At 55.6% G+C, this 12,145-nt stretch overlaps 5 protein-coding genes across 5 annotated transcripts; 3 read left to right on the forward strand and 2 right to left on the reverse strand.

Annotated features, from left to right (window-relative positions):
* Nucleotides 1-59: 59 nt before the first annotated feature.
* N657DRAFT_545671 (uncharacterized protein) lies at nt 60-1,162 on the forward strand (the record flags this gene model as incomplete). The annotated part of the gene is made up of 2 exons (XM_062787853.1): nt 60-727; nt 784-1,162. Coding segments are annotated over 2 exons (1,047 nt in total), but the record flags the coding sequence as incomplete, so codon positions are not given.
* A 127-nt stretch (nt 1,163-1,289) lies between these two features.
* On the reverse strand, nt 1,290-3,219 carry N657DRAFT_639296 (uncharacterized protein). Its single transcript, XM_062791747.1, has 2 exons — nt 3,080-3,219; nt 1,290-2,879 (listed from the first exon to the last, which is right to left on the reverse strand). The coding sequence occupies exons 1-2, from the start codon at nt 3,200-3,202 to the stop codon at nt 1,575-1,577; spliced, it is 1,428 nt and encodes a 475-aa protein (XP_062652566.1). The 5' UTR covers nt 3,203-3,219; the 3' UTR covers nt 1,290-1,574.
* Nucleotides 3,220-3,385: 166 nt separating this feature from the next.
* On the forward strand, nt 3,386-4,241 carry N657DRAFT_41869 (uncharacterized protein). The gene has a single exon (XM_062787269.1). The coding sequence runs from the start codon at nt 3,743-3,745 to the stop codon at nt 4,169-4,171; it is 429 nt and encodes a 142-aa protein (XP_062652567.1). The 5' UTR covers nt 3,386-3,742; the 3' UTR covers nt 4,172-4,241.
* N657DRAFT_686276 (alpha/beta-hydrolase) lies at nt 4,175-6,001 on the forward strand (the record flags this gene model as incomplete). Its single annotated transcript, XM_062796823.1, has 2 exons — nt 4,175-4,229; nt 4,286-6,001. The coding sequence occupies 2 exons, from the start codon at nt 4,175-4,177 to the stop codon at nt 5,662-5,664; spliced, it is 1,434 nt and encodes a 477-aa protein (XP_062652568.1). The 3' UTR covers nt 5,665-6,001.
* Nucleotides 6,002-6,608: 607 nt separating this feature from the next.
* Nucleotides 6,609-10,635, reverse strand: N657DRAFT_660362 (P-loop containing nucleoside triphosphate hydrolase protein). The gene is made up of 11 exons (XM_062795041.1): nt 9,647-10,635; nt 9,411-9,589; nt 8,861-9,346; nt 8,631-8,733; nt 8,507-8,573; nt 8,293-8,454; nt 7,803-8,243; nt 7,518-7,745; nt 7,362-7,466; nt 7,100-7,290; nt 6,609-7,035 (listed from the first exon to the last, which is right to left on the reverse strand). The coding sequence occupies exons 1-11, from the start codon at nt 10,416-10,418 to the stop codon at nt 7,001-7,003; spliced, it is 2,769 nt and encodes a 922-aa protein (XP_062652569.1). The 5' UTR covers nt 10,419-10,635; the 3' UTR covers nt 6,609-7,000.
* Nucleotides 10,636-12,145: the final 1,510 nt, after the last annotated feature.

Raw genomic sequence — 12,145 nt, forward strand, 5'->3', positions numbered from 1 at the left:
TAATAGTAACCACGCGCCCGTCCGACGACGGCGACCAGGACCACCGCACCCCCTGGCCACCGCGCTCAACGCCCTCGGGCGCCCGCCGCCTCTCCTCGCGCCACGCAGCCCTCCACGACCCGCCCTCCCAATCAACAACAAAGCCGCAAGCCCTCTTCGTAACCCTCCTCTCCGCCGCCACAACCCTCACTCACCACCTCCTCCGCCTTTACCTCAACCTCACCCTGACCCAGCGCATCCTCTTGTCCCTCGCCGGCATCGCCGCCCTCGCGCTCGGCGTGACCGTCCTCGTCTACTCGCACCACCTCTTCGGCCTGCTCACCCCGCTCGCCGCCGCCTGGCGTGGCCACCCGCTGGGTTGGCTGCCCATCTGGCTCGCCACGTTCCTGACGGCGTTCCCGCCGCTGATGGGCTACTCGACCTGCGTGACTGTTGCCGGGTTCGTGTATGGTTTCCCGCTGGGGTGGCCTGTCGCTGCGAGCGCCACGCTGGCTGGGAGCACGGTCGCGTTCTTGACGAGCAGGGGTGTGTTTGCGCGGTATGTGCAGGGCTTGGTGGGCAGGGATAAGCGGTTTATTGCGCTGGGCCAGGTGTTGAGGAGGGATGGGTTGGGTGTGTTGGTTATGGTGCGGTTGTGTCCGCTGCCGTATAGTCTGAGTAATGGGTTTCTGGCGACTGTGGGGAGTGTTGGGGCGAGGGCGTTTGCGTTGGCTACTGTTGGGGCAACGTAAGTGCCTGACCGTCAATTAAAGGAGCGGAAAGGTGGCTAATGATGGTGAGCAGACCGAAGCTGCTAGTGCACGTCTTCATCGGCTCGAGGCTTGCCCTGCTCGCCGAATCGGGCGACAAGATGACCGGGCTGGACCTCGCCGTCAACTACATCAGCATGGCAGTCTTTGGCCTACTGGGCTTTGGCGTCGGGTTGCTCATCTACAGGCGGACCATGGCGCGGGCGGCCGAGCTGGCGCGCGAGGCAGAGCTCGAGGCTGGGGATGCGCTCCTCGACAGCACGGGTGCTGATGACGATCTGGAGCAAGGCGTGCTCGGCGACGACGTGGAGAACGGGCGGATGGTGGATCCGGACGAGCTGGATGCTGCCGCGCTCATGGACGACGACGACATTTCGCTGTGGGATACAGCAGGCGGGGACGGGTATCGAGACGGTTGAGAGGATGAGCCTGCCCTGCAAAGCGCTGGCAGCGGACCTGGAGTGAATGCCCTTGTGAATGAAAGTATAAACAGTGGCAAGAAATAAGGGACCGAGTACAGGCGCAGGATTTGTCTACTTTCTATTTCCTCTTGTCTTGTCTTCTGCATCTGGTGCGTTTGGACAGACCGGTGCTTGGGTTGGGTGGGTTGGTTGGGTTGGTTGGGTTGGTTGGGTTGGCCTCTAGAACTGATAGACGGTTTTGCAGAACGACGTTGTACAGTCTTCGTCGAAGTGAGGTATCACATTCAAGTATAATGCTCACCTAGCTGCGCACCACACTCCTACGTAACATTAAAGTTGTAATTCGCCATGCTCTCCCCGACGCCTTGCTCGCTATGTCCCTAGAGAAACGTTATAAACCCAATCAACGCCCCTGGACTTGTCTCATGAACTCAATGGCCTGCTCCATGGGATATCCGATGAAGACGGGGCCGGAAATATTGAATACAACCTGCGGACGCTCGTTCTTCTCTCCGGCTGCCGCCGGTCCCTCAGGGAGATTGACAAACGTGGGCTGTGGCGTGCTCGGCGGCGGCAAATCATTCCTCGCCGGCGTGGGTGGCTGCCCGAGTTTGAGGTGAGCAGGGGCGGGATTCTCGTGTGTGGCAGTCCCCCGGAACATCTTGGTGTGGTCGAACGGGCACTTCTTGGGTGCCGCTGATTCCTGCTGTGCCTGCACTAGGCCTTCGACAGGTCTGGGTGGAGAAGGCTCACGCTGCTGAAGACCCGCCTCCAAGGGCACTGATATTCCCCACGGCCGACTCGGCGATTCTCCCACTCGAACATCCCTCAGTGGACGGTCAAAACGAGTCTCGCGTTCCTCAGCTACGGTCGATTCATCGACCCCCGGATCACCGGCCACAACTGTTTGCGTCCAGTCTTTTACTGTTTGGCTCGAAGCTCTATTGGCTTCCTTCTGCTCGTCTTTCGATGGTGGCATCATCGGTCGGTGGAGCTGGCTTAGGTCCTTGACCATGTTCACAAGGCTACCGTATTTGGCATCGAGCTTTCTTATTTGTTCTTCGTTCCTTTGGTATCGCCGGACGCAAACCTCATGACTCCGGGGGATCGCATGCTTGTGTGTTTCAACGTAGTGGGCAATCTCTTCGGGCGAGTGCTTGTCAAGGAAACGAATCGGACACTTGGCAGGGACAGCAGCAGATGGGTCGGCAGTTTCTTCGAGCATGGCAGCGCAGATGGGATCAGAGGACTTGTGCGGAGTGGGGTCGGCAGCGCCGGTCGGGCCCTGAAAGACGTCGACCCGCTCGGCGCCCCCAGAAGAGCCGCCGTCTTGATTCGGCTTGGCCGAGAAGGGGCAGGCCAAAACGCCTTTTTTGCCCTCGACCGTGAAATCCTTTTCGAGAACTGTGGAGATAGACGTTAAAATATCCATGCCAGGTGATGTAGACTGATCGTTGTCCTCCCGGCCTTCGCTGACTCTCTTCGCACTGGCTATGCCTGCCGCAAGCTCATGGGCAGCTTTTCGGCCCTCCCTAATGAGCAGTGCAAGCTGGTGTTGATTGGTGCCGCCCTGCACACGTTTTGGCAAGGGCACGGCTGAGGTAGCCGCGGTGGGAGCAGGATGGAGATCCGGTGGGAGCTGCAGCTTTGCTAACGTCTCAAAGATTTCGGATTCCCGAGGCGCATACTTGTCGGCAAGGTATTGGTACTGTCAGGCTTCGAGTTAGCTGGCCTGTTGGCTGAAATGAGGCCGCAAGAGAGAAGCATGATTGCAATCCGAAATCAGAGACTGTGTAAAACGTCTACCATCTGCTGTGCATCCCTTGGGAAGACAACTCCAGATCTAGAGCTAAAGAAATCATCACGAGAAAGGGGGAAGAGAGGAAAACAAGCACAAGCACCACATACCTGCTCGTGCGCATAGCGCAATTTGTGTTCCAAAATGGTTTTGCGGTCAATCAGCGACTGCACTTCATCTGAGAGGGCGATGAAGGACTCGGTCAGAATCTCGATGAGACGGGCAGAGTTCATGTCACACGGGAAACGCCGGGCAGGGCCGGAAGCGATTGAAACTGCAGGTTGCAAGGAGGAGAAACTGAGCAGCTGTGGGAATTGGCTACAAGCTTTTGTGGGCTTCTGGTCCGATTAAAGCCCCACTTTCCGGCGGAGCAAAGGAATGGTCATATGAGTTCCGTTCGGCATTTTATGTATGTACGGATGTATGTACAAACCACCCGCCGGAGTCCTCGCTCAGTTGCCTCGAACGGAGCTGCCGGAAATGGTCTTGGGATACACAGGCTCGACAGGCAGGACAGACCTTATGGAACCTGGGCTACAACCACCGTCGCCCATGTTACTGTGTGCTTTATCATGCAGACAAGTAGTGAAGGGCCGGCATCTCCTCCCTCATGCAGAACACGTTTCCACAACGGAAGCAGTGCGCTTTTGATTACTAGTGTCCGTACGGTTCATCCCTGGTTTGTTAGGGCGGATCCTAAGTATTTACACATCTTCCTTCACTTTAACCTTCTTATAACTATTCTTTCATTTTTCTGGTCTTCCTCTTAATATATGTGTTTTAGTTTCTCTTCACTCTACTCCATTATTCGTCTTCATCTTCCCTATTTTTTCCCCATCTTTTTTCCAAAATTTCTTACGTTCATTGCTTTCCATCTTTCCATTGTGTGCCATGCTAACGGACAAACCAGGGGCTCGATTGTCAGGTATCAACTGCCCGTCTTCAGGAACCCCTGCCGTTTATGGCAGTTTACCCCCTTCGCCTTCCTGTATCAACTTCGACCGTGCCCTTCCCGATTCATTACTCAACTCATGGACTCTTCGTGCTACTGTTCAGCAGCCACAAATTCGCCTTCGCGAATTGACACTTCAAGGTGCCTGCTCTCGAGCCGGAAAACAATTACGTGGCTGGGCATTCGTCCTCCGCGCTGTCACTCTCCTTTGCCGAGCTCAGGGCACGCAGTGCGACGATTCCGTTTCTGAGAAATGGCCGCTCCTCAAGTCGCTCGACTGATTAGTCGCAGGACCCATGCCCTGCCTGGTAGGTCCGCATCGCTACCAGCCCATGATCATGCCTTCAGCTCATCACCTGCCCAGGCCAGTTGCATGTCACGGAGTTGTTCTTCGAGGTGCCCGAGAACTACGCCCGCCCTGAAGCTGGCACTCTGAGGCTCTTCGGCCGCAAGGTCACGAAGCATGACCGGCCCATCGTTCCCCTCTCCGACTCGAATGCCGCCGAGAAAGAGAAGCTGCCCTATCTCGTCTACCTCGAAGGCGGGCCAGGCTTTGGAAACCGCGCGCCACAAAACCATGCTTTGACACAGGTGGCCCTCAACCGCGGCTATCAAATGCTGTTCCTTGACTACCGCGGCACCGGCCTCAGCACGCCCATCCACGCCGACTCTGTACTAGCACGGGGTGGTCCTCAGCAGCAAGCTGAATATCTCAGACTCTTCCGCGCAAACAACATCGTGCGCGACCTTGAGGCCGTGAGACTGTGCTTGACAGAGGGATTAGATGCGGATAAGCAAGCCTGGTCCATCTTCGGCCAGTCCTTTGGCGGGTTCGTCAGCCTGACCTACCTGTCCAAGTGCCCTCGTAGTCTCCGGGAAGTCTACCTGACAGGAGGTCTCGCCCCCATCAAGCGCACGGCCGAGGAGGTGTATGCCGCAACCTACAAGAAAGTCATCGAACGCAACGCAGCCTACTACCAGAAATACCCCGAGGACATTCCCACCGTGCGCCGACTGGCCGAGTACATCCAAGCCTCCAAAGACGGCGCGATTTCCCTCCCCTCAGGCGGCAAACTGACCGTCCAACTCTTCCTCACCCTCGGAATAGCCTTTGGCGTGCATGGCGGCCTCGACGTAGTCCACTCGCTCGTTCTCCAACTCGCCACCGACCTCGACCACTTCAACCATTTCACGCCCGCTTCGCTCGCCGCAATCGAGTCCCAGATTCCCTTCAACACCCACCCCATCTACGGCATCCTCCATGAGGCAATCTACAGCACCAAACAAATGGGCGCGCCCGCCCCCAACTGGGCTGCCCACCGCGTCGGCAAGACGCTCCAGCCTTTCTCCTGGCTCGCCAACCCCGCCACCTTACTCGAGTCCAACGCTGCCTCGGAACCGCTCTACTTCTCGGGCGAAATGATCTACCCCTTTCACTTCGACGGGACGGCCGGCCCGGAGCTGGCGCGGATGAGGGAGGCGGCCGAGCTGTTGGCGGCCAACGAGGTGTGGGACGATGATCTGTACGACGAGGAGCAGCTGCGCCGGAACGAGGTGCCTGTGTATGCGGTCAGCTATGTCGACGACATGTTTGTCGACTTTGAGATGGCGCGGGAGACGGCGCGGCTGGTGAAGGGGATCAAGGTGCACGAGACGAACGGGTGGTATCATGACGCGGTGCGGTCGAAGAGCGACGAGGTGTTTTCGACGTTGTTTAAGTTGAGGGATGACTGTATTGATTGAGGAGGGGTTGTTTGATGGTGTAGGGTGCAGCTGGCTTGTGCTAGGGTTGGCCGAGGGTAGATTGATTGTTAGATTTGTTGTTTTTCAGCGCGTTTCATGTATATTTTCTGCGCTATGCTGCGATCGCCTGTCCGTTGTGGGTTTACACTCGCTGCCCAAGTAACGTCAGGCCAGCGCCGCTTGTACAGAGACTTAGGTGAGAATTACTAGACGGTCGGTGTTACGGCGCCCCTGCTAACGGTGTAGAACAGGCAGTCATTTCCCTTTTCCACGACAGAGATCCTCCCTTGAGTCAGGGGCGTCGCCACGCCGCGGGTTTGCCAGCAGTGAATTCTAGCATGTCAACGAGGGATTGGATGTGGACGGCTCCAGCATAACGTCGCGGAGCGTGCCACCGATGTAAGCATCCTGCGCTCCTCATGCTGCTTTTGTCATTGCCATTGCTATGCCGCTGCGGCTGCCGTTTCCATACGGTATCCGTGGGGGGTCGCAGCATCCGCACTGGCGCCCGGTAACCCTGGCGAGCCCGGGCATTGTCTCTGCTTGTGGCTAAAATGAAGGGTTGTGCGCCTACAACATATGCAATGGGCCACTAAGACTAAGGTATCTTCTATCCGGGTAACACGTTTCGCACATTTAGCCATTCATGAGTGCGCTTGTCTGTTGTCTCGTCTAGCACAGGATATTTGAATACAAGCCTTACCTGAAGCTGCATGTGCTGCCTAAAACGATCATCCGACGAAGTCTGCACGTGCCATGTCGCACCGGCAATAGCATGCTCGTGCATGCTGCCCACATCGCAACTCCAACTATCGGGGCGCCGAGAGCAGTACATCTATTTACGCAATACAAAGTACGCCCTGGAAGATGCAACAAAGTCTACAACGCCAGAGCCAACAGGGCCGCACGGGAATATCGACAAGGCATACGATGCCCGTTGATGCCTGGAAGCCAACAAGCTGAAGAGAGACGAGCAGGACGTGCCTTACGCTGTGTTTGAGATGGGATGCTTGCCTGGCACGATGCATCTCCACCTACCTACTTTATGTGACTTTGCATGCAGATCATTGACGCTGGTAGACGCTGCAGGACCCACACCAGTATCTTGGCCCCTCCTCCCTCGCATCAATGCATTAGGAGACTGGCCCAGCATCACGCCATGAATAAGGAGTTGAGTCACTGTGTTGGGTTGAACTGCGCACGACAAGCCATGCGTTTCCCAAGTGGCTACAGTAGCTTAGCCACGTTTCCCAGGTACCGCCCGCGTGCGATACGACAACACCTCTGAATATCATGAACATCAGATCCCTAGGACCAGCTGAAGGGCCAGAGCAGATTATTCTTCATCAAGCTCTTGTTGCATCTCGATCTCTGCAGCGGGATCTTGTTAGCCGGACATTCCACAACCTGGGGCAGACTTTCGAGGCATGCTTACGCCATAACCTGTTGGCCGAGTCTGCGATGATCCTCGCTTTGGCCAACAGCTTTTCCTTGAACTTTTGCTCGTCCTTAGCCCCCAACTTCACCTTGTTTGGCTGTGCCTGCATCAGGACTGGCAATAGCTCCTTCGGGTCTGCATTGGCGACAGCGGCAACCGTCTTGAATCCGTTGTCCCAGAATATCCTCCTGGTGCCAGTTAGCTCGATCCCGTCGAGTTGAAATGTTGTCCGCAGGGCAACAGGCCGAGGAACGCTTACGCCGTCCTGCTCTTCACAAACGTAATCTTGGCCAGCGCCAGAAGGTCGAATCGAGCCCCGGCCTTGAGTCTATCCGATAAGTGATCGAGCGCAGCGGCCATAGCTCTGATGGCCGTTATTAGCGGTCATCCAAACAAGAGCGGCAGCGGAACCCACCCCCAACCCATCGTCTCGCAGAACTTGATCATCGTGGCCGCAAACCCCTGGCATGTCTGTGCCAAAGTCTGAACAGACCCGCGCGGCATATCATACTTCTGCGCCACCCGGTGTATCGGCATCTCGTTGCAGAGGTCCCGCAGCTGCAGCGCCAGGTAGAACCGGTGGTACCGCCGCGCCGTCTCCTTCTCTTCCGGCGTCGCCTCCTTTAGTGTGCCTCCGTGAAGCCTGCCTCAGGTCAGTGAATTCTTCCCTGTGCAGATATTAACACGGGGGAAGACTTGCATGTTGTCGACGACAACATGCTTGAGTCCTAAAAAGTGCATGACCCTGACTCCACTGTCGTCAAGCTTTTGGATCTCGTTCCAAAACACTTTCCAGTTGATAACCCCGGGATCCTGAACTGGCGTGAAGTTGTATAAAACGTGCATCTCGCCATCCATGACAAACCCTTGTAATGCTTTCTTCAGTTCATTGTGAATGAAGATGCCGTCTTCTGGGTCGAGCGACGATGCAACGATTGCTTTGCCGAGCAAAGTGGCTTGGAAGCTGCCGTAGCGGTCGATTGTGATGAACTCCATCTTCTGGAGATCGGCGATGCTTGCTTCGACTTGCTCCTGGATCGATTCCGGCTCCGCTGAGTAAGACAACAAGGTTTTGCTGACGTAGTCATCGAGAGATTCTCGACTTGTTGCTAGCCTAATGGCAATGATTTCCAGCAAGGCCCTGTCTTGTCGTTAGCGATACGCCCGCTCCGGTTTGGACGGGAGCGTACCTCTGAATACGGCGCTTGTCTGATATGAGGCAGCTTGATAGCTCGGGAAGATCGGCGTGCATGAGGTCGACGACGGCCTCTAAGTCGGACTGCCGGCAGCACAAGTAGGTTTCACCCACTTCGTCCTTGCCCTTTCTTCCGGCCCTCCCGCGCATCTGCCGTCTATAGGAGGTCAATGCCATGTTCCTGAACGTTCAGCTGTCATTCCGCTTACAGCATGGCAGGGCCTACGAAGTCGCGTCCCATGCGGGCATTGTGAAGGATGACTCGTCTGGCCGGCACTGTGTCCTGTCAGCCAAGCGGCTCAAAGCTTGGTCACCAGCAAACGACCGACTCACGGTTGATGCCAGCAGCAAGGGAACATGTCGCCACGCATACTTTGAGCACTCCTTGATCGTATGCCTTTGCCACTAGCTCCCGCTCTTCTGTCGTGAGACCGGCCTGGAGGAGGCGTCAATCTCAAAAAGGCTTCATGCGCGCACCAAACAGACTCACATCTACTGTGCCGTCAGCGGATTTCCGGAAGCAGGAAGAATTCAGAGCAGGCAGGCAAGGCCCGGTGTAACATACGATGGAAGGCTACGCCAGAGGGAATGGTCTGTTCCAGCTTTGGGTCGAGTCCCGTGGGCAAACTGCGCAGATCTCCAAGCAGATCCAACCTCTTCTCCTGGATAATCGGGTCGGCTTCTGCAAATGTTGGCAATACGCGGCTTATCAGGACGGCATCCGACTCGCATCCTGCACGACTGCTCGAAAACACCAGCACCCCATAGCCAGCCCTGACTGTTTCGTTGGCAAGTGCAACGACGGCATTCCGAATAGAATCCTTGAGCTCTTTATCGGCCGAGGGTTCAATGATTCGTACTGGTTGCACTCTTGATTGACTGTGCTGAGTCGCTATTGAGTCTAGTTGGGTTATCGTTTTCAGGAGGCTGGCCGCGGTCCCGGCGGCATATATCCTACCGTCATAGACCAGATGCTCTTCAATGGGAACAGGACGGTAGTGAGTTTCGTATGAGTGGCCCTGCAACCAGTCTTTCAGGAGGCCGATGTTCTGGGGACTCGTTAAAACACTGACCAGCAGACTTTTCAGAAGCCGGCTGGATGGTACCACATACCGTGAGGGTCGCGCTCATGCCAATGATCTGAACTGGCTGGCCGAGACACAAAAGTTTAGTGGTCATGAGCTCCAGCAAATACCCCCGGTAGCCGTCGTCAATCATGTGGCACTCGTCCAAGACAACAGCCCGCAGCTTGGAGATGGAACAATCCTCGATGGCGGCATTCACCAGCGAGTTTGCCTGCTTCTGTCAGCTTCAAAGACCCTGCAGCTGCTCTCCCCTTGCAGCCCTACTTGCCTTCTCGATGGTGCAAACGGCAATATCAAAGTCGGCCCACGTCGCCCTGATCTTGCTTCCGCCAAAAAATCCCACCACTCGAATAGTGTCTTTATCCGCCCTTCGAGCCCACAGTTTGTCGGTCTGCTCCTTTTGACCCTCGTCTTCCCGCGAGATGCCGCTGACGATGTTGCGAAGCCAGCGGACCTTCTCCTGGACGAGGGCCACATACGGCAAGACCAAGATGGCGTTGGCCTGGCGGTCCTCGAAAACGCGTTTCAGCATGAGGATATCGGCAACCAACGACTTCCCGCCGCCCGTCGGTGCGCTGTATACGAGGTTCTTCTCGCCTTGCAGGAGACCCGGGCCAAGGAGGCATTGCTTCTGCCAGGGATAGATAGTCTTGATGCCCGAGGCAGCAAAGTTTGCTACCAGCTGCGGGGGAAGGTCGTAGGCTGGGTGGGAGAGCGAAAGCAAAGGGTCAATGACAGGCGTCGGCGTGGCAGCAAAGGCCTGTCTTTGCGAATACTCGGAGGGCTCTCTTGTAGTGGAGCCGTCTACATATTTGATCCGGCCCGCGGTGAGCCTTGGCAGCTCACCTGGAAGAGACTTGCCATTCAGACGGCGAAGAGCTGGTGCTGTTCCATTCCGAGTCGTGATCTGGGAAGTGGAAGCATCGTAGGCTCGTTTTTGGCCGGCAACCGCTGTGGTGGAATATGTCTGCTGACCTTGCCTTGCCGACTCCAAAGTCGTCGTGTGCCAAATGCCAAGCTTAGGCTTTTCTGCCATGACTTACTCCGTTAAAGGCACTCTTAAATGAGTCTTGCTGCCAAGGGCCGTAGCAACCGCAAGCAAAACCGCATGTAACCTAATCAGCGCTTCGTCGGGAGCAAGTTATTGAAGAAGCCAGCGGCGCACATTTTCATGAACTTCGCCGCATTTTGATTTCAGTTTGGTGTTGTTTTACTCTCCTGTGAGGGCGGCGATTGCCATGCTTCAACCGGGGTTGTCGTGTCTGATGTTGGTCCAATACCGGCCGTTTGGGAAAGTTGTGGGGCGTTCGGGTCGTTCCAGCCCCTTGCTCTCGGCTCGACGGGCACATCTGGAGAAGTAATCCGTAGTCCCCATCAAATTTGCGTAACTCACCGTTGGCCCACTTTTCTATGGGCACTTCTCACCCCCGACAAACGGCGACTTCAATTTCCTGTTTCGAAATACTGCTGCCCGCGAGGCTCAACAAGGTTGGCGACGGTCTTAATTAAGTCGCACTTTCTTTATTTCTCTTTATTACTCTACGTAGTTACAACCTGATGAGACCAACACATTGGAAGGTTTACTGTTTTACTGCTAGATGTTGGGATGAGCGACAGAGAGCGGCTCAATCTGAACACAGCCAGCGGTTTGAAACGTTACGGACACGCAACAAGAGTTCCTGAGCGCCAAGCCGCCTGACACTGTCCGACGCTCGATTCTACATTACCATTCCAGCATCAACCTCCGCCTCGGACACCTCGTCTGAAGATGATTAGGATGTTTGAAGGTGCTGGTGCGCTAATAGGAGCGAGCGGAAGGAACTGCGCTGCATATGGGTGTGCAGCTCAGGTGCCAACCGAGACGTGGGTGCAGCAGCACTATGCAATGCCGTATGGCGACAGTCGGGCTCATCGGCAACCAGGAGCAGCCGGAATCAAAGTTCATACAAAATGCTCTAAAGCATGGTTTTCCCCTATAAACGTTCTCATGCTACGAATAATTGGTAGGATGCTCCTTTGCGCTTGTACCAGTACAGGCCGACCTCTTTTGTTAGCCGCGACCTGAATGAAAGTAACTGAGTTACCTTGAATGTTATATTCCAGTTCCTAGGCTCAAGAAAGAGTTTGGCCTTACGCTTGAGTGAATTGAGTTTTCAATCTTTTATTTTGTCTTTCTGTCCTCTGCTTCTCCTCTCCCTGAAATTCCAAGTCGGTGCTCCCTTTGTTGTTGAACTTTGTCGCTGCCATGTGGCGCGCGAGACATGAGACCGGGGCTGGATTGTTTCTCCTCCACCGGGCATCCGCCACATTAGATCTCGCCGAATTTGCGCTGGACCGGGCTGCCGCCGAAGCTTCCTCCTTCCGTCTACTTATCCACACAATGTTCGACAGGGCCAGCCCATGCAACCCACATCAGCCCCGAATTCGTCCTTGTCATGCCCCGCGATAGGTCGCCTGTGACCCCAGGCATTTGTCGCATACCGCAGGTTTTCATCATTTCCTAATCAGCCGACCAAAGAAAGTATTGGATTCAGTTCATGGTTGAGAAGACGTAGTTCCCTATATTTTCATATGCAACATCCACATGCGCTCTGACCAGTGACGAAAGGCTTGGCAGGCAGATCCGACCGAGTGGCGGGCGGTGTGGTAAAAGGCAGCACCTCAGTCTGCTGTTAATGGCAGATGGACGGCTTGCGGCCGACGCGAAAGAGCGGCTATTCAAAAAAAACCCCCCCCCCCCCCCCTTCTCTCGATCAAACAGTT

The sequence above is a fragment of the Parathielavia appendiculata genome (genome assembly GCF_033297405.1).
Source record: "Parathielavia appendiculata strain CBS 731.68 unplaced genomic scaffold N657scaffold_1, whole genome shotgun sequence".
Classification (NCBI taxonomy): domain Eukaryota; kingdom Fungi; phylum Ascomycota; class Sordariomycetes; order Sordariales; family Chaetomiaceae; genus Parathielavia; species Parathielavia appendiculata.